Source organism: Chrysochloris asiatica, unplaced genomic scaffold (assembly GCF_000296735.1).
Source record: "Chrysochloris asiatica unplaced genomic scaffold, ChrAsi1.0 scaffold00084, whole genome shotgun sequence".
NCBI classification, from domain to species: Eukaryota; Metazoa; Chordata; class Mammalia; order Afrosoricida; family Chrysochloridae; genus Chrysochloris; species Chrysochloris asiatica.
The window spans coordinates 9,270,655-9,289,481 of NW_006408602.1; the positions used below are offsets into that span (position 1 = coordinate 9,270,655).

At 38.6% G+C, this 18,827-nt stretch overlaps 1 protein-coding gene across 3 annotated transcripts in view; it reads right to left on the bottom strand.

Annotated features, from left to right (window-relative positions):
• Nucleotides 1-352: 352 nt before the first annotated feature.
• Nucleotides 353-18,827, bottom strand: part of KLHL32 (kelch-like family member 32) — a 358,168-nt gene continuing 339,693 nt past the window's right edge. The window contains exons 6-9 of one of the 3 annotated variants that reach the window (XM_006865850.1): nt 13,730-13,788; nt 9,262-9,454; nt 6,355-6,449; nt 353-909 (exon numbers count right to left, since the gene is read on the bottom strand). In XM_006865850.1, coding sequence (XP_006865912.1) covers nt 748-909; nt 6,355-6,449; nt 9,262-9,454; nt 13,730-13,788 — 509 coding nt within the window. In that variant the 3' untranslated portion in view covers nt 353-747. The remainder of the gene's footprint in view (nt 910-6,354; nt 6,450-9,261; nt 9,455-13,729; nt 13,789-18,827) is intronic. The other 2 variants (XM_006865849.1, XM_006865848.1) reach the window with 2 other exon arrangements.

Below are 18,827 nucleotides of genomic sequence, written 5' to 3' on the forward strand. Positions count from 1 at the left end.
GTAATTTGACGTGAGTTTTTTTCTTAGGCAAAGTCCTTAAGAGTATTTTCCTAATACCCATAGCATTGTTTTGAATTAAGATGGGAACCAATAATCCTCCTTAAACAGAGAGCGCATGTAAAGTTAAGCTCTGGCCCAAGGTCACTGAATATCCCGGGCAAACAAGCAAGGTATTCAGACAGCTGTTACTAGTGTACTTCCATTATTTGTATCACCTTGAATAAATACAGAATTTCAGTTGTATTATGCCTAATGCTAAAACTCTTAAGTGGGAATATATAATATGAAATATTACAAACCAATGTGTATGTAATGAAGGGACTAAGTGCTGAAGTTTTTTTGTTTGGCTTTGTTTAAAGATCATTGATGCTATTGGTGTGAAATAAATTGCCTTACTAACAGTATCATTTTATCCTAGACAGCAGTGATTACAAAAAGTATACAAAGAATGCTCTAAAGACCCATGAAACAATAATGAACCATCAAGTTGGCACTAACCTCTATCATAGTAAAATAAAAGTCATACATATTGTATGTTGACATACAATGAGAAGGGTGACAGGAGGTTTTAATAACATACCTTAGAAAATTGTTCATTTTTTGCTAATGTTTATCTGACATATTACCTATAAAGCAAGACAAGGAAGCGTTGAGCACTGAGTCTTTTCATGGCCAAAGTCCAGTGGCCAAAGTCCAGCCTTTGTTTTTGCTCCTGTTCGTGGTGAATGTCAGCAGAGCATAGGCTTGTCAGATGGTGCCAATCCTATGATGAGGCACTTGAAGAGTTTGGAGGTTAGGGCATGTGAAATACGGAGCTGGAAGGAAGCATGCTGCTATCCCATTGGAAGCAAAGGGAAGGGTAGGCCCATAGAATACTTCTTCTTTGCCTTCCTTACTTACATCCAGGACCTGCAAAAGAAGTCTGTATGTTAAAGATGATTGTTCAAAATAAGACTTGTGGGCTGCGAACCACAAGGTCAGCAGTTCCAAACTACCAACTGTTCTGCAGGAGAAAGCTAAGGCTTTCTGCTCCTGTAAAGATTTACAGCCCCGGAAACCCTGTACAGTGTCAATGTGAGTCTGAACCAACTCCACAGCACATAACAACAAACAAAAAGAAACTTGAATAGGTTCCTTTATATGTCGTATAATTGGGCATTGTTATTTTTCTTTCTAGGATAACACCAGAAATAGTTCATGCATTTTCTAACTTCTAAATTGTATATATGTGTGTATAAACATACATACATACATACATACATATTTATAAACCTTTACTTTTCAGAACAAGTGATGAGGTTCAATGAAAAATTCTCATTGAATAAAACTGCCTGACACTGGTTAATTAACTTGCCCAAACTAGTAAGTAGAGTTTCATCGTGTTAGCTTTCAAATCTCAAGCCTACACTTACAGCACAGACTGAAGTAAGATGCAGCCATTTTGAGAAGGGCTTGCTACAGAGTCAAGAGCAGCTATTACCTAGGAAAGCTAAGGTTGAGCCTTAAGTCCTTTTTATAGTACATAGTTTGTTTATTGGGTTGGCAGCAAAGGATGCTAGTAAAGTCTGTTGTTTGCTCCCAGAGGTTATACCTCTCCAAGGCCTTTATAGCTCCTACAGTCCAAACCTACATACCCAGTTTTCTACCGTCGCAGTTCAAACCAACTTTGTTGTCCAATGCATTATGTAGCGCCACATTCAGCAAGTCCAAAATGGAGTAAATTACCTTCATTTAAAAAAATCTACAGTGCCACACCTCTGCTCACCTAAATGTCTTTGTTGTTAAATGCCATCAAGTTGATTCCAACTCACAGTAATCCTGTACAGGGTTTCGGAGAAGCAGCTGGTAGGTTTGAACTGCTGACCCTTTGGTTTGCAGTCCAGTGCTTATCGTATAGCATTACACCAGAAGTTACAAAAAAAAAAAAAAAAGGCATTTGCCTCCCTGTAGGGGACCTGAACCCATCTCCCATGTGACACTTCCACTATACTATAATGATGCCTTGTTAGGTGCCATCAAGTTGGTTCCAAGTCAGTGACCCTATATAGTGTTTCAAGGAACAGCTGATGGGTTTGAACCACCAACCCTGTGGTCTAGTGCATTATCTCAGTTCCACATTCAGCATGTCCAAAATGAAGTAAAATTATCTTCATTTTAAAAAAATCTATATTGCCCAGGCCTAGGATTACTAATTCTTACTCTTTTTTTGTTTTTTTATGAATCTTTTTGGTGTGCCACCATAAGATAAGCACTCAACCTCAAAGTCAGTTTGTACCACAAGGTCGGCAGTTCAAACTCACCAGCCACTCCTCAGAAATCCTATATAGGGTTGCTATGAGTTGGAACTAACTCAACAGCACTTAACAAATGATTCTGATTGGTGGAGGTGGTTATGTGCCGCCGTGGGATCTGTTCTGACTCATAGCTACCCTGCATAGGGTTTCTGAGGCTGTATATCTTTATGGGAGCAGAAAGCTTCATCTTTATCCTGCGGAACCGCTGGTAGTTTGTAACTGCTGGCCTTGAGATTAGCAGCCCATTCGTAACCACTATGTAACCAGAGCGCCTCCTCACATTGTCATGTTACCATAATTACAAGTACAGGACTCTGTTGTCAGTTTTTACTTTCGCAAAGTAAAATATGAAGATGATATGCAGTTTTTATTAAATAGTATGGTCATTGTCTAGCTACCTTTACTCATAACTTTCTAACCTCATCTGACAGACAAGGTAACTTGAGAGGTATGATGTAAGAACACAGCCTTAGGAATCAAAGTGGTTGTGTTTGAGTTCCTGATCTATGGTTTAGTAGCTCTGTGACTAGAAAGTTACTCAACCTCTCTCAGCCTATTTCCCCATTTTTAAAATTAGGGAAACATTAACCTTGCAACTTTGTGAAAATTGGAGATACTTAATTCAGTGTCTGCCACACAACTTAGTGGTGGCGGGTTCTGTGCCATGGAGTCGGTTCCAGACTCTTACTAGCTTTACAGGAGCAGAAAGCCTCATCTTTCTTCCTCGGAGTTGCTGGTAGATTTGAACTGCTACCTTGCAGTTAGCTGCCCAACTCATAGTGAGACTACCAGTGCTCCTTATACACTTAGTTGTTCTAATTGTTAGTGCCACTGAGTTGGTTCCAACTCATAATGACCCTGCATAGGGTTTCCAAGGAGCAGCGGGTGAGCTTGAACTGCCGACTTTGTGGTGCAAACCAACTTTTCAGTCCAGCACATTAACACAGCACCACACCAGGAGTTGTTGTTAAGTGCCATCGAGTCAGTTTCGACCCATAGCGACCCTGGATAGGGTTTCCGAGGAGCAGCTGGTGAGCTTGAACCACCAACCTTGCAGTTCAAATGGCTTTGCAGTCTGGAACATTAACCCACAGTGCCACACCAGGAGTAGCAGGTTCAAAATGAGGTGTTGATTCTAGAAAGTTTGCATTTATTTCCCTCTTCAAGCTGGAGATCTACCTCTTTCCTTATATGACACAGCTACTCTGCTTAGTGTAAGTAACCTCACTGAATCTGACTTAATCCTCAATACCAGGAAAGCATTTTCTTGAGGAAAACTTCCCATATCCTCTTTGCCAAGCCCGTTAGACTCGTTCTAGCTTTAAATCTCTCTTCATTTAACCTTCCTCCAACCCCATTTAAAACCTATCCTTCCCCTGCTAGAAAAAATAAATCCCAAAGGAACTGTTATTTCATTCAGTATAGAGATCAAACTGGAGATCATTGTAACATTTAGCCCAACTACATAGGGTTAAGCATAATCTTCAATTTACAGAGAAGAAAGTTGAGATGCAGAGAAATGAAGTGACTTGCACAAAGTCATCTGGCTACCAAGTGGAAGCCAATATTTGAGCTCAAGGATGCAACCCAAGAAAGAGCAAGGGGTTCATGCCATTTGTGATACTCCCCACCCCCAATGGAATATGTTTTTTTAAAAGACAGGATGTCAGTTGAGGTAATCATCCAGAGTGCTTTTGTCTGGCTCCAGGGCCAACTGAGACTGCATATGTTAAGCAGATGTAATGTATTTAATCTGTGAGCAGGGAAAAGGAAGTGTTGGCAGGTTTTTCTCCAAAACACTCCCCTGTTAACTGGCAAAGAGAAGGCATTTGGGAGAAGGAGGTGCCAGTTTGGCAGCATATTTTTCAGCCAAAAGGAAATAATAGTAAATGAAGAGCAGTAGAGGTGATCTGAAAACAGGGTAATCACTTAGACAGCTGCTCCCTTACGTGCCCCTCACCGTCCAGGGTGTACCAGATTAGAATCAAAACTCTTCGCTAGGCATTTGCTTACATACCCACTAAATAAACAATGAGCACCTTCACTTCTGTCTGGAATCTATTTCAAATCTTTTCCATGAGTCTTTGTTAGTAACAAGCCCAAATTTCAGTCTTTAAACATCGTGAGCATCTCCGCTTTCCCATGATTTGGGTTGGCCTTGTGATAGGCCATTAGTATGCGGTTCCAGGTCACGTGCTGGTGTTTGTGTGTTGGTGAGTAGGTTCTGGCTCACAGCAACCCTGTATAGGGTTTCTGAGATTGTAAATCTGTACGGGAACAGAAAGCCTCATCTTTCTTACTCGAAGTAAATGGTAGATTCGAACTGCTGCCCAGCTCATAATCCACTACCCTACCAGGGCTCCTTGGAGTCCTGGTGTGGTGCTGTGGGTTAATGCGCTGGACCTCAAAGTCAATTTGAACCATAAGGTTGGTCGTTGAAGCTCACCAGCTTCTCCTAGGAAACCCTATCCAGGGTCACTATGGGTCAGAACCGACTCAAAGGCACTTAACAACAACCAGGGTTCCTAAGGTCAGATGTTAAGTGCCAGCAAGTCAGTTCCAACTCAAAGCAACCCTGTATAGATAGGGTTTCCGAGACGTGGTTGGTGAGTTTGACCCACCGATTCCATTGACTGCAGTCCAGTGCTTATCCTACAGTGCCACAGAAAATAGTACACCTTCTTAACATTTGGTGTGTTTCATTTCCCTGTAACTCAGTCCTGTACATGAAATTTAAAAGAGCTTGGATGATGGTTCAGAAAGGGCAGTCTAATGAGACAGGTCAAGAACAAACAACAAAAGTGATTTTAGTCATTCTGGGTGTTAATGAACCAGTCTCTGTATTATTTATATCTGACCTTCACCAGTTTTAATTGGCCATTCCATTAGAATCCAAAGGTTATATAGATTTGTGATTTATGACATGAAAAATGTAAACGTTGATATTATCTAGCATGTATATACTATTTTCCATATTCTTTCTATACTTTCAACCTATTGACGAGTACTTAAGAATCTCTGCTGCCTAATCAACTGTTTCTCATGAACACTGACTGTAGCAGGCTTCCATTATCTATCTTCTCTGTTATATATTCTTTCAGCAAGTAGTAAAGAAGGAGCTTGCTTTTAAACATGTGGCTAGTCTCGTCAACCATCAATGTATTACTATTAATGTACCAAGATAAACAGTTCCATGTTGTTAAGTGTTGTTGAGTAGCTTCCAACATAGCAACTCTGTAGAGCGTTTCCAAGGAGTGTCTGGTGGGTTTGAACCACTGATCTTGTGGTTAGCAGTCTAGTACATACCCTACAGCACCATACCACACATGTTTTGTAATGTCTATGTAGGGTGTTTTTTTTTTAACTTTTCTTAAATAATAACTTAATTGCATTGTAGTTAGAGATCAGAGTCCCTGGGCCAAACTGTGGTGGCTTGCATGTTGCTATGATTATGATACCGGAAAGCTATGACACTGATATTTAAAATACCAGCATGGCTGCCCATGGTGGACAGGTTTCAGGGAACTACCAAAAGAAGACAGAGGAGACTACTTAACAATAATTTTTACTAATTACTAATAATGAAGACTATGTAGTATGAATTGACAGCTCATAACTAGACCAACAATATTATAAATGGAGACAATATTGAGGCAGTCAAGGATTTAATTTTATTTGGATCTACAACACTCGTGGAAAGGAGACATTATAACATTTTGGATGTGCAAAGGAAATACTACCAAGTATTTCTAGATTTTTGTTTGGTTTATAAGACAGAAACAAAGGTGTCCCACTCTCCCAATTTCTAGTGTACACTACATATTTCCAAGGCTTAGCTGCATCTGTATTTTCAATGGGGCTCAATCATTAGTATTAGGCATTGATTTTAGGGTACAGGATAAAGATTAGAAGCTGAACTAGTTGTACACATGCACACACAAAAGTGAGTTTGAGCCTCTTTCTACACATAAATGTGTTTTCCTTCAGTAGTAGCAGGGCAAAAAAGTAACCTCTCAGAACCACATGAACAAACTTCAAAAGAAGAACTTCAACCACTCACCTGGATACAAGCCAGAGGCTCATTTGTCCAAATCGAATATCCTCCAACTAAATATATTCTCCCATTATGGACAGCAACTCCAGATTCATTTTGGCCTAAAGTAAAGAGAACTGAATAAAATAAATAAATCCACGTTCCTGCATGTTTTAATTATGCTCTTTGCTATTGAGGGATACAATTTCCTCCTCTGGCACACTTGTATATTCAGTGGGATGTGGGCAGCAATTAACCACTGCCTCCCAGTACTCAGAATGAAGAATTAACCACTATTTCTCAAAGAATCTCTGTGGAGTCAAGGTCAGGCTAAAACACTAAGCCAAGTTGATAAATACACTATTAAATATAGCAATAATAAAGCCATACAACTAAGAGTTTGAAAAAAAAAAAAAAGTTGTTTTTGTTAAGTGCCATCGAGTTGATTCTGACCCATAGTGACCCTGGATAGGATTTCCAAGGAGCAGCTGGTGAACCACCGATCTTGCAGTTAAAATGACTGCAGTCTGATGTATTAGCTCACAGCGCCACACCAGGACTCCAATATTATACTGCTGTTATGTGCCGTGGAGTAGGTTCCGACTCATAGTGACCCTGTACAGGGTTTCCAAGGCTGTAAATCTTTACGGGAGCAGAAAGCCTCATCTTTCTCCCGTGGAACAGCTGGTTGTTTCGAACTGCTGACCTTGCGGTTCACAGCCCAATTCGTAACCAGTACGCTATCAGAGCTCCTTAATACTATACTAGGAGGCTTCAAAAAGCTTATGGAAAAGTTCCATTAGCTTTGAATTCCATTTTCCCACAAACTTTTTGAGAGCCCTCTTGTATTTATTAGTGGTGGTAATGGTGTGTCATGGAGTCACTTCCTATTCATTGCGATCCTATTCATTGGGTTTCCAAGGGTGTAAATCTTTTATGAGAGCAGAAAGCCTCATCTTTCTACCATGAAGCAACTGGTAGTTTTGAACTGCTAATCCTACAGTTAGCAGCCCAAATTGCAACCCCCTATGCTACCAGGACGCTTTCCTCTGTATTGCATGCCATTAATTTACAGTGGTGGCAAAAAAGATGTATTTTAGAAATGCAAAAATCACCTCTTGTATCTGCAAATGCTTTTAAGGCAGTGCGTACATTTGCAAAGTAATAGCTGCAACCCCAAGAAGCCAATAAAACAGCCATGCCCCTAGCATGCCCCAAATGAAGATAAATGGCAGAGAAGATTGATAAAGTTACTACCCTTCCTTTCTTTATATACATAACAGTTTTAAGACTATATTAAAGTTCCTGAGCTGGGACCAGCCGGGATAATCCCTAGATACTGACATACCAAATTGATGAAAGCTCTCCCCTCCCCCTCCAGCCTCCCATTTCAAAAAGAAGACCGAATAACTCACTACCACACAGTCTTCCCTGGAGGCCATCCGAGACTGAGATCGTCTCTTTTTATTGATGGGCTGACACAGGATTGACTGGGGTAATAAATAAGCTGGGTCCTATAGCAGGCAGAATCATGGGATGCCAAGACCTAAGGTGGTATACTACAGCAACCTGGAGAGAGTTAAGTACTTGTAGGGAGCCCTCAAAAATCATTTTGCAAAAACGAATGCAACATAAAGCATCCAAGTCTCTCACATGGGTTATGCTCCCAAACGTGCCTGCCCCCGGCAGCAGCTATGAGTAATCAAGTGCCTGCTTGACATATTAAAATGTCTTCAGAAACTAAACCAAGCCACCATTTTTAGTTTGTGATTTTCCTATTAGTATAACAGCCACGGTACTTAACAACAACAAATAACAGCCTGAAAGGATCTAATCACTTGTTGATCTTAATGCATGTTGACAGAGGAAGAAACGTTTTTACTTCTATAAAGCAATATCAGTAAGTTGCTTCCTTCTTCTTTTCAATCTCTTTGGGAAGAGGATAAAGTTGAGTGGCCTGGGTTCTACACATGGTGTTGCCCTGTAGCCAGAAATGCTGCCAATACCAATGCATAGAGCCTCTCTACAGTTTTGTGTTTTAGGAGAATTCAGTCAGTATTTGACGCTGACAAACAGACCCTTTTCATGAACTTCTGAGCTCCTGGGAAACAAAACAGGACTGAAAGCCACGAGAAATCAAAAACATGAAGGGACTTCAAAAAAAATCATGGAAAAATGGAACTAAAAGATAATGAATTTTTCCACAAACTTTTTGAAGCCACCTTGTACATTGCTTCTGTGAAAGGTTTTATTACCTCATTCAAGCCTTTGATTTCTTCTATAAGTGTTAATCAAAGTTCCTATGTGAACACTGATTAATGATAATGGAATTTCTTAGGAGAACATACACAAAAGGTATTACAGGCCCTGAAAACCACTAGCTGCTCAGCCACCTGAATGAGTTCTTTTGCTATGAGATAAATAATGTACACCTTTTGGGTTAATAAGAGTAAAATTTGCCACCATCCAGTAGCTGTTGAGTTGACTCTTAACGCCTGCTGGCCCACATGTAGCACAATAGAACTCCATCAGGTTTTTAATGGCTCAATTTTTTGGAAACAGGATTGCCAGGTCTTTTTTCTGAGATGCCTCTGGGTGGACTCAAACATCCAACTTTTCAGTTAGCCACAGCACAGTAACTACTTGCACCACTCAGGGACTCCTTTACCACAACAGACCTAATGGTTAGAGATGCACCAAAGATGAAAGCAGAGTCCTGATGTGGCACTGTAGGATAAGCACTAGACTAAAAGGCAGCGGTTTACACCACCAGATGCTCCTTGGAAGCCCTAAACAGGGTCCTTAAGGGTCCCTATGAATCAAAACCAACTCTATAGCACATAACAACTGCAAAGATGAAAATGTATGAGAAAGCAAGTTTGGCAAGTTCTCTAATCTCTGCTCTAACTCATTTATGTAATTAAAGGTACTTGCCTGTCAACAGGTTGAAATTACAACGTGTCCACTGGTCAGTATCTATGTTATAAGAATCTATATGCCGCACAAGGATGCGGTCATTGTTGTAGTCTAGGTCGTTGCCTCCAAGAACATAAAGCTTCCTTTGGACAGCAGCCATGGAATGATATACCCTTCTCTGCAGCATAGGGCTACGGCTTATCCACTTATTCTGAAAAAGGAAATTCAGGTGAATTGTGTTAGTAGAGGACCTCCATGAAGAAAACAGCAGTGGCTACCTCAGTAGTATAGGCGACCATAATGTTTATCAATTAAATATTCTACTTGATAATTGGTTAGATACATTGAACTTCTTATGTGACAACCACATATTCCAACTCCATTTTGCAGAAGAACTACATACTCCAACTCATTGCAACTTACTGAAAGGCAAATTCCTCTTGTTTGGATTGCATTTTATAGGAAAATTTGTGTTTTATCAGAGACCATATGATAATTTAGACATTTGCACCATGACTCTCTCATAATTCAGAAGATCGTACTCAGGCAAGTCACTTAAGAGTTGTTGTTGTAACAATGGCTGTTTAAACGTAAGCCTTTGGAAGGCGTTTTCTCAAATAAATATTGTCACTTCAAAACACAACTAACAGTATTTATTGCCATGACAAAATACAAGCTTTGATGCCGAAATTAAGATTATGGATAACCATGAACTTGGCAGCCTTTCATTAGATAGGTGGTGACATTGGCAAATGTGAACCTTTTGATATTATTTATTGTCATATGCCAACTTGAGAAGTTCTGCATTACTTGGTAAAGCAATATTTTTCAAATGATATAGCTAACTAAATATCCATTCTCTGTAAGAAACACCACCTTATTTTAATGTAAGAGTACAAAGTTTATTTATGTGGTATGAGTCTTCATTTTAGCTAATCTTTGTCACATTTTGGTATAGTATCAAAAGACATGTGTACACAGTTACCTGAAATGGTATTAAAATCTTCCTTTTCTCTTTAACCCAAAAATATCCCCTGAAGTCTTAAAACCAAACCATATAGCTTAACTAGAACGTCTTCCTGAGCATTTTGCTCTTTTAAGAACTGTATGGGATCAAACTGACAACAGGAATTCAAAAGATGAAGTAGAAACCTATGCGACAGTAAGTTTGTCAATGAGAGACAGGAACAATTCAGAAAAGGAGGGAGAGAATGCTTGTACGACTCAAGGAATAATCAATGTTATTAAATGTACATGTAGAAAGTTGTTGTATGTTTTACTGTAATTGTTTCAACAAAATAAAATTGTTTCAAGTTTTCTTTTTTAAAAAAAGAAAGAGCTGTTGTTGTTAAGCGCCGTCAAGTCAGTTCCGACCCATAGCGACCCAGGATAGGGTTTCCAAGGAGCAGCTGGTGAGTTTGAACTGCCGACCTTGCAGATTAAACCACATAAACTTGCAGTCCAGTGCATTAACCCACAGCACCACATCAAGATTCCTACTTAAGAGTAAAAGCTCATAAACAGCTATAGTGTGTAGTGGATTCCTGGTGTGGGCTAATGCGTTTGAACCTCAAGGTTGGTGGTTCAAGCTCACCAGCTGCTGCTTGGAAACCCTATCCAGGGTCACTATGGGTCAGAATCGACTTGATGGCACTTAACAACATCAACAACAACAACAGTGATGTTGGATCCAGACTTTGGATCTAGAATGCCTGGGTTTTTAAAGTACATGTGGCCTTGAGCAATGTACTTAACCCCTCCATGCTGTTTCCTCATCTCACAAGGGAAATATTACCTACCTAACAAGACTGTAGTAAAGATTAAATGAGATAACACATATAAAGTCATTTATAATAAGCCTGGCACATAATAGATCTCCAATAAATTTTAACTTTTAAGTTATTGTGATGACGATCATTGGCTATCTAAGGCTATGCTAATTTAGACATTTGCACCATGACTCTCTCATAATTCAGAAGATCGTACTCAGGCAAGTCACTTAAGAGTTGTTGTTGTAACAATGGCTGTTTAAACGTAAGCCTTTGGAAAGCGTTTTCTCAAATAAATATTGTCACTTCAAAACACAACTAACAGTATTTATTGCCATGACAAAATGCAAGCTTTGATGCCGAAATTAAGATTATGGATAACCATGAACTTGGCAGCCTTTCATTAGATAGGTGGTGACCTTGGCAAATGTGAACCAGCTCTGCTGATTTTTTCAAAATTCACCTCATGCAGTCAGTGGAAGAACTAAGATTTGGTTCAGTAACAAACTGATTAGTATCACAACCTCCTTCAACATATTTACAATTACACCATTTATTTATTTGCTAGAAGGCCAAGTTTTATATGACAGCTTTAGGGAATATTTGATTCTAGGCCACTCTCGATAATGAGAAGGGTACGTTCAACCTATCTTAAAATATTCTTCCTATTTAAAATGGCACATACAATGCAATTTTTGATAAAATCAAACATGACTTTAATTTTAATTTCAACTAAGCAATCGACAGGTAAGCAAACTTAATTACTTCCTTTCTACATAGTCACAACGTATACAGAAAAATGCCAGATTCTATTTTGCCAAGAAAAAAAATGGACTTCAATCAGAAAAATAATATGATGTTTTGAATACATAGAATATCACTAGTTCACAAAGCTTTAGGGAAATAAATAAAACAATGTGCTCTATAAATACTATTTCATTCAATATAGAAATATCTAGTAGTTCATTTCTAATTTTTATTTTAAAGATACACTTTAAAAAAAGAGAATGGTTTGTATGATTTGAACGTATCGGCTTCCCCTCTTTGAACATGTCATAATAAGGATTGCCTTACAATCAAATAACTTCTTTAATAAAATAACTAAGCCTTTCTATCAGATATTTTGCTAAAAAAAATTAATAGGTTACACATGAGTGAATTTAACTCAAAACTATGATAATGCTATTTTAGGTGCTTTCTATGAGCTAACCCATTATAGTATTAGGAATCAATGTTTGTATTAGCAGTCCATTCCCTTGTCACAAAACTATGGACGCCATCTGGTTTGCAAAGTCAGCCTGCATCCCCTGATTACATCTTTAGCTTCCTTTGCTGCAGTGCCTGCCAGGTGAGCCGCCAACCACTGCAAAGGCAAAAAAACAGAAAGGCCTGGTGGGGTCGTTCCTAATAAGCTAGCGTGTGAATACTAATCAGTGATGGGGACGCAGAGGTCACCCCAGCCTGCCTGTTGGCAGGTAGCGATGTGCTCTGTGGCAGATGGCAGGCATTATCGACTCTCCACAAAGGCCTAGAAGAGAAATAAGCACCAGGGCTGAATGATAGAGTTATTGAGATTCTGAGCAAGATGCAAGCAGATGTGATGTTTGCCAGTACCCACCGTAAACAATATGCCAGCAGAATTTTAAAAAAGAGCATGTGTGTACAAACACGAAACAGAACTCATTTGAGAAAATGTTAACACCTTCTTCCTCTTTAACCACGTGTTCACCAAGCTTCAGCAACTGCAATTAATGATCCCTCTTGGGACAGCTGACCCATGGTCTCTGAAATCTACAGCTTCTACTGACATCAGGAAATACATTTGCAAACTGTGTTTCAGGAATGCCTTCTTAAAACTGAGGATCAAGTTCATTGTTAAACTAAATAGATACCATATAAACTGAGGTCATCTTTTGCACACATTTGGTGGCTGGTCCTGATCAACCGCCAAAGCCAACCTGTTGTTTCATGCCTTGCTATGTCAGCTGATAAATGTAGAAACCCCAGATCAAACCATGTTAGAATCTTTTCAAGATCATGAAAAATACTTATATTGCCCAAATCATAGAAATGACAAAATTCTGAAGACATTTGCCAGGGTCACTGATGTTTTCAAGAAAGAAAGGAGAATAAAAATAATTCTCCTTTTGAAGGAAAAAATAATAATAATTAAGTGTGCCTGAGCAATTGACAAAAAAGTGACAGATATTTTTCATAATGGTTCCCATTTAGGTCCCAGCTCTTAGGTGAAAAATATACTCAAACTCTTCAGATACTTTTACCTTAGACTTGTCCTATATGTTTCTCTACCCTTGGGAGTAAGGGAACTATAAATACATTCCCTTTCTAGAACCACATGTCTTCTCGAAGGAAATAACAATAGGACCATTGCAATCATTTCTTCAAAGACTTCTAAACATGAGCAGTCACCAGAAATATGGGAATAAAGGCACTTAAACTCATCAGTGTATTTTTCCTTATTTTCTACACTGGGAAAAATTCTGAAGGAGTTAAACACTATGTACAGCATACAACTAGAGGAGCTGAGATTTGGGGGTGTTAAAAAAAACAAACAAAGCAAAAGTAGTTTATCCAGATGTTTCATTTTCTTTATACAAGCTTAAGATGCATATTTACCGTGTATAGACGTGGCATTCCAATGACTACTTAAAATTCATTTAAATTAAAGTAATGAGTTATTCTTACAGGATTCTTACCTGGTTAGGTTCATATACCATTAGTCTATTCTGATACTGTGCGGTGTTGGTTACTCCACCTGTAATGGATTAACACATGTTAAAAGCTTTTCATGAATAAGAAATAGGATATTCCCACATAAAAATGAGACACAATTAAAGGAAAATTAGCTACTGCTGAGGATCTGTTTGTATGTATACCCTCCTGGTGAACCATGACATAATTAAGATGCTTATTGTAAAGCAGTTTCAAGAAACATTTAAGAAGCATTCCAGTTGAGAGTAAGCAACAAGTGTGCTGTGATTACTAAGAAGTCCCAGTTCTGGTGATGTGATCTGTATGGCCAAACAGGAAAACTGTGGGAGGAACAGAAGTGAAGGGACGGTTCCATATATATAAATAAGTCTCTATACAATTTATGCCAGGGACATAGGAATGTGGAAAATTCTTGTCCTTCTCTAAAGTGACAAGTTTACAATCTAGCCTTCTGATCATTAGCACAGTGATATCTTGACACCTTTTTGGAAGAACCACATTTAAGAAAAGGTTGTTGTTGTTAGGTGCCATCGAGTCGGAACTGACTCATAGCGACCCTGTGCACAGCAGAACGAAACAATGTCCGATCCTGGGCCAACTTCACTACTGTTACCACCTGGCCAATCCATCTTGTTGGGGGTCTTCCTCTTTTTCTCTGACCCTCCATCTTACCAAGCATGATATCCTTCTCTAGTGACTGTTCCCTCCTGACAATATGTCCAAAGTATGAGAGATGAAGTTTGGCCATCTTGGCCTCTAAGGAGCACTCTGGCCTAATCAAAAAGGATGTAGAGCAATGCAAAGCCATAAACACAAGTCACAGATACAGTATTGGATTTTCAAAAAGGAAAGCAGTAAAATTAAATAATAATCTTATTTAACTCAACATAACCAAAATATTATCATGTCAACATAAAATCAATATCAAAAGTTTTAGATATTTTAATTCTTTTTTTTTTTTTCAATAGCACATTTTTTAAATCCAGTGTGTATTTGTGGGGTTTTTGTTTTGTTTTTAAATTAATCCAGTGTTTATTTGAAATGCTCAATAATCTCAACTAGATTAGTCACATTTCAAGTGCTCTATAAACCACAGGATAATCACCATATTGGATAGTACAGACCTAGAGTTCTCCAGTGAAATTGTTACTATAGTCAACATTTTTGAAGCCCTCTAGAGAGCTGCTTCCATCTAAGAAACTTGAGAGCTTCTGCTAAACCTGTTGTGTGCCTCGAATCAGCTCTGGCTCATAGCAACCCTGTATAGAGTGGCAAAGAGCAGCTGGTGGGCTTCGACTGCCGATCTTACAGTGAACAGTCAATTCAGTCCCTGTTATTGTTGTTAAATGCCATCAAGTCATTTCTGACTCATAGTGACCCTGTATAGGGTTTCCAAGGAGCAGCTGGTGGGTTTGAACTGCCAACTTTGTGATTAGCAGCCCAGTACTTATCTAATAGTACCACACCAGTACTCTAGTGCTTTGTTGTTTAGTGTTGTCAAGTCAGTTCCAACTCATAGCAATCCTGTATACAGTTTCTGAGGAGTGGCTGGTGGATTTGAACAGCTGACTTTGCAGTTCAAACTGACCTTGCAGTACTTGCCTATACTACAGCACCACATCAGAACTCTAGTGCCAGGTAAATTGTATTTGTGCTTGTGCTGTTTTTATTGAGGACTATAAAACCTAGAAAATATTCATTGTAGTTTCACTTTTACCACTAGACGGAAAATTCCTAAAAAAACCCCACAAAAACAAATCAGAAAATAATGCCAGTAAATAATAAATGTTGTTGTTAAGTACCATCAAGTCAGTTCCAACTCAAAGTGACCCTGTATAGGGTTTCTGAGGAGCAGCTGGTGGGTTTGAAGCACTGACCCCGAAGTTCAAACTGACCTTTTTTTTGGTCTAGTACTTTTTCTATAGTGCCACACCAAGACTCTAAGATGTTGTTATTGTTGTTATGTGCTGTGGAGTCAGTTCCGACTCATAGCGACCTTGCACAGGATTTCCAAGGCTGTAAATCTTTATGGGAGCAGAAAGCCTCATCTTTCTCCCGCAGAACAGCTGGTAGTTTGGAACTGCTGACCTTGAGGTTTGCAACCCAATTCGTAACCACTATGCCAGGTAGTAAAATAATAGAAATATAGGGAGCAAAAAAAAATCAGCCTTAAGAAATATTGCCTGGTGCATAGTCCCAGCTCCTGCAATAAAATGAATAACATTCTTACTTTAATTGTATCACAAGAAGCCACTAATTTTGTACTAAAGATCTAAAATTGAGCTGGACTACAAGGGTTTCCTACTGGAATTCTTAGTGCTTAAATATGAGCACTGTTAGAATACACATATTTCATATAGGTCACCACCATCAACTCCATTACTAGGAGTCAAGTAAAACCAGAGGATTAGTGCCTAATCTTCCACTGAGCTATAATAATCAGTCAACATTAATGGATACATAAAGGGGAGGGAACCTATCCAGGACAATCATTACATCCTTACTCAATCCCACTAAAGAGATTACATCTTTCATGTAATTGACCATGGTTATTATTAACTGGAGGGCTTTTTTATTCTCCCTGAAGCTTGAAACCACTTTTAAGATCAATGTAAGTTTTATCAGTGGAGGAAATATACAAAGAACAGAGCTAAATGAGCTTCTTGCCCTCAAAAGAAGTCTTCTCTGGATTATTCGTTGCTTGTCTAAAAAGAAACGAAATCACACTTAAGAAAGCTAAGGGTGAAATACCTACAGAGAGTTAAGATGCTGGTCAAAATAAATACCGAGGTGTGTTGGTTTTTTACTCCCCAACTTCCCCTTCTTAGTTGATTAAAAATTGAATGTTCAATCATTCTTTGTCAGCATAACTACACAGGAATCACCAAATCTATTGAGGCCTCACAAGTCTTTAGGATTAAAATGATTGCCAGTCCTTTAGATCTGGGCCATAACCACCGGATTAATGGCCAGCTTGTCTGTAATCATTTCTCCAATTGAGAGGGAACAGACGGTAAAGCTTCCACCCATTATTTTAATACTGCAAAGGTTTTCCATTTGTTTTAGAAATATGGAAGAGAATTAATATCTACTGCCATAAACTATCTGCTTATGACACTTATTTAAAAATATTTACACTACTAAATGTATCAGTCTCTGCCAGTTATAGATTAAATGTATAACCAATGGATTCGAATGTAGTTATTACTTCCCCTCTTCCAAACAGGGTACACAATTTATCTCTATGCTCTTCAAAATTATTATTTACTGTCTTTCACAGATGTATCTAGAATGCTTTTTTTTTTTTTTTTTTTCTTAATCTGTACTCCATAATTAGATTTCTTGTCCGTACATACAAATTTTCATTCATATAATAATGTTTAGAAATGAGATATTGGATTACAAATTGGGAATAAAAATAAAAGTCCTGGTTAGTTTCTTGGTTGATTACCTCTACAATGGTAAACCACAGGAGGTGCCTGAAAAACTTAGTGCTGTCACTTTTGCCAGGGTCAGGATTGCAAAGGAAAACCTTGGAAATTGATTCTATTGCTTTCCCCTTTGAAATAATTTACAAATGAGCATATAAATAAGACCATTTCTTCTCAGTACAAAAAGAAATTAAAAAGAAAAAGGAAAGCATCCACATTTGCAGCCCACATTTCTTGCGCAGTGTGGTTTCATTTGCAGCTTTATCATTACATTCCCTTCACATAACACTCTTCACTTTTAGATTAATCTGCTGAAATGAGATGCTAAGGATTTGCATACAGATTTGACTATACAAAAATAGATATGGAATTAATAACAGTCTCTATATGTTTTAATTTCGCCTAGACTGGAGTACCCTTGCCAGCAGCAGTATTCCTGGCTTTGGAAGTCATCAAGCTGATTTGTCTGCTCTGGGTTATGATACCACATGCTGCTATACTGTCCCCTGCAATCAAAGCACTTGCAAAGATAGATTCCATGCCTTCCTCTATCGAGTATATTTTATAGATTGGCAGTTTTGATCTCTCTCCCCCCCACCCCAGAGGGGATAATCTGCATCTTAACAGCTTTCTATAGATACATCTGTCATTAAATATGCCATCTCATATCAGCATTCGTTTTTAAAACCAAGTTTTCCCTAACTTTGAAGTGCCACAGTCAAAGTGAAGACTTTTCAGCCAAAATTGAAAATGAATAACCCTGTCTTATACTTTTGAACTGTGACTTAAAGATATACTGCAGGTTCCGCCAAAGTCAAATAAGTCTTTAAAAACTGCCAGAAGGAATGAAAAGTTACCACCATGCTACCAGCAGTGAGAAAAGCTTTCTATCATCAAGACAAGAGAAAAGCATTTTTCTTGCGCTTCTCTGTACAGCTCACCACACAATGTTGTGACAAATGGATGCATGCACACCAGAGAGATGATCACAGGTGACTGACAAACAGGCAACCTTTGTCTTCACTACCAAGAATTCATTGTCTTCCCCAACTCACAGTTAAGTTCAAAAGCAGCAACTGTTCAACCCTGGCTGTGTCTACAAAATAGAGATGTGTAGTAGACAATCTCATCTCTTTATACTTTGATCAGAATGGGTTGTCTCATGCCTCTATTAATTTCCCACTTCTCAGAGACAGAAAATACCTCTTGAATGGGAATGGTGAACCCTGAAGGGATGTGGGAAGGATTCTGTTACACTGAGGGGATTGAAATCATTGCCATGAAACAAAATGTATATAAACTGTTGAGTGCAAAATGAATTTGTTCTGTAACTTTTTATTCAAACTACAATAAAAAGTTCTTAGGCATAAGAATTTAGATATAAGAACTTTTTTGTGTGTAGTTTCATGCAATGATTTCACATCTCTATTTTGTAGACACAGCCAGTGTTGAACAGTTGCTGCTTTTGAACTTAACGTGAGTTGGGGAAGTGAATGAATTCTTGGTAGTGAAGACAAAGGTTGCCTGTTTGTCAGTCACCTGTGATCATCTCTCTGATGTGCACTCATCAATTTGTCACAACATTGTGTGGTGAGCTGTACAGAGAAGCTCAACAAAAATGCTTTTCCCTTGTCTTGGAGTCCTGGTGTGG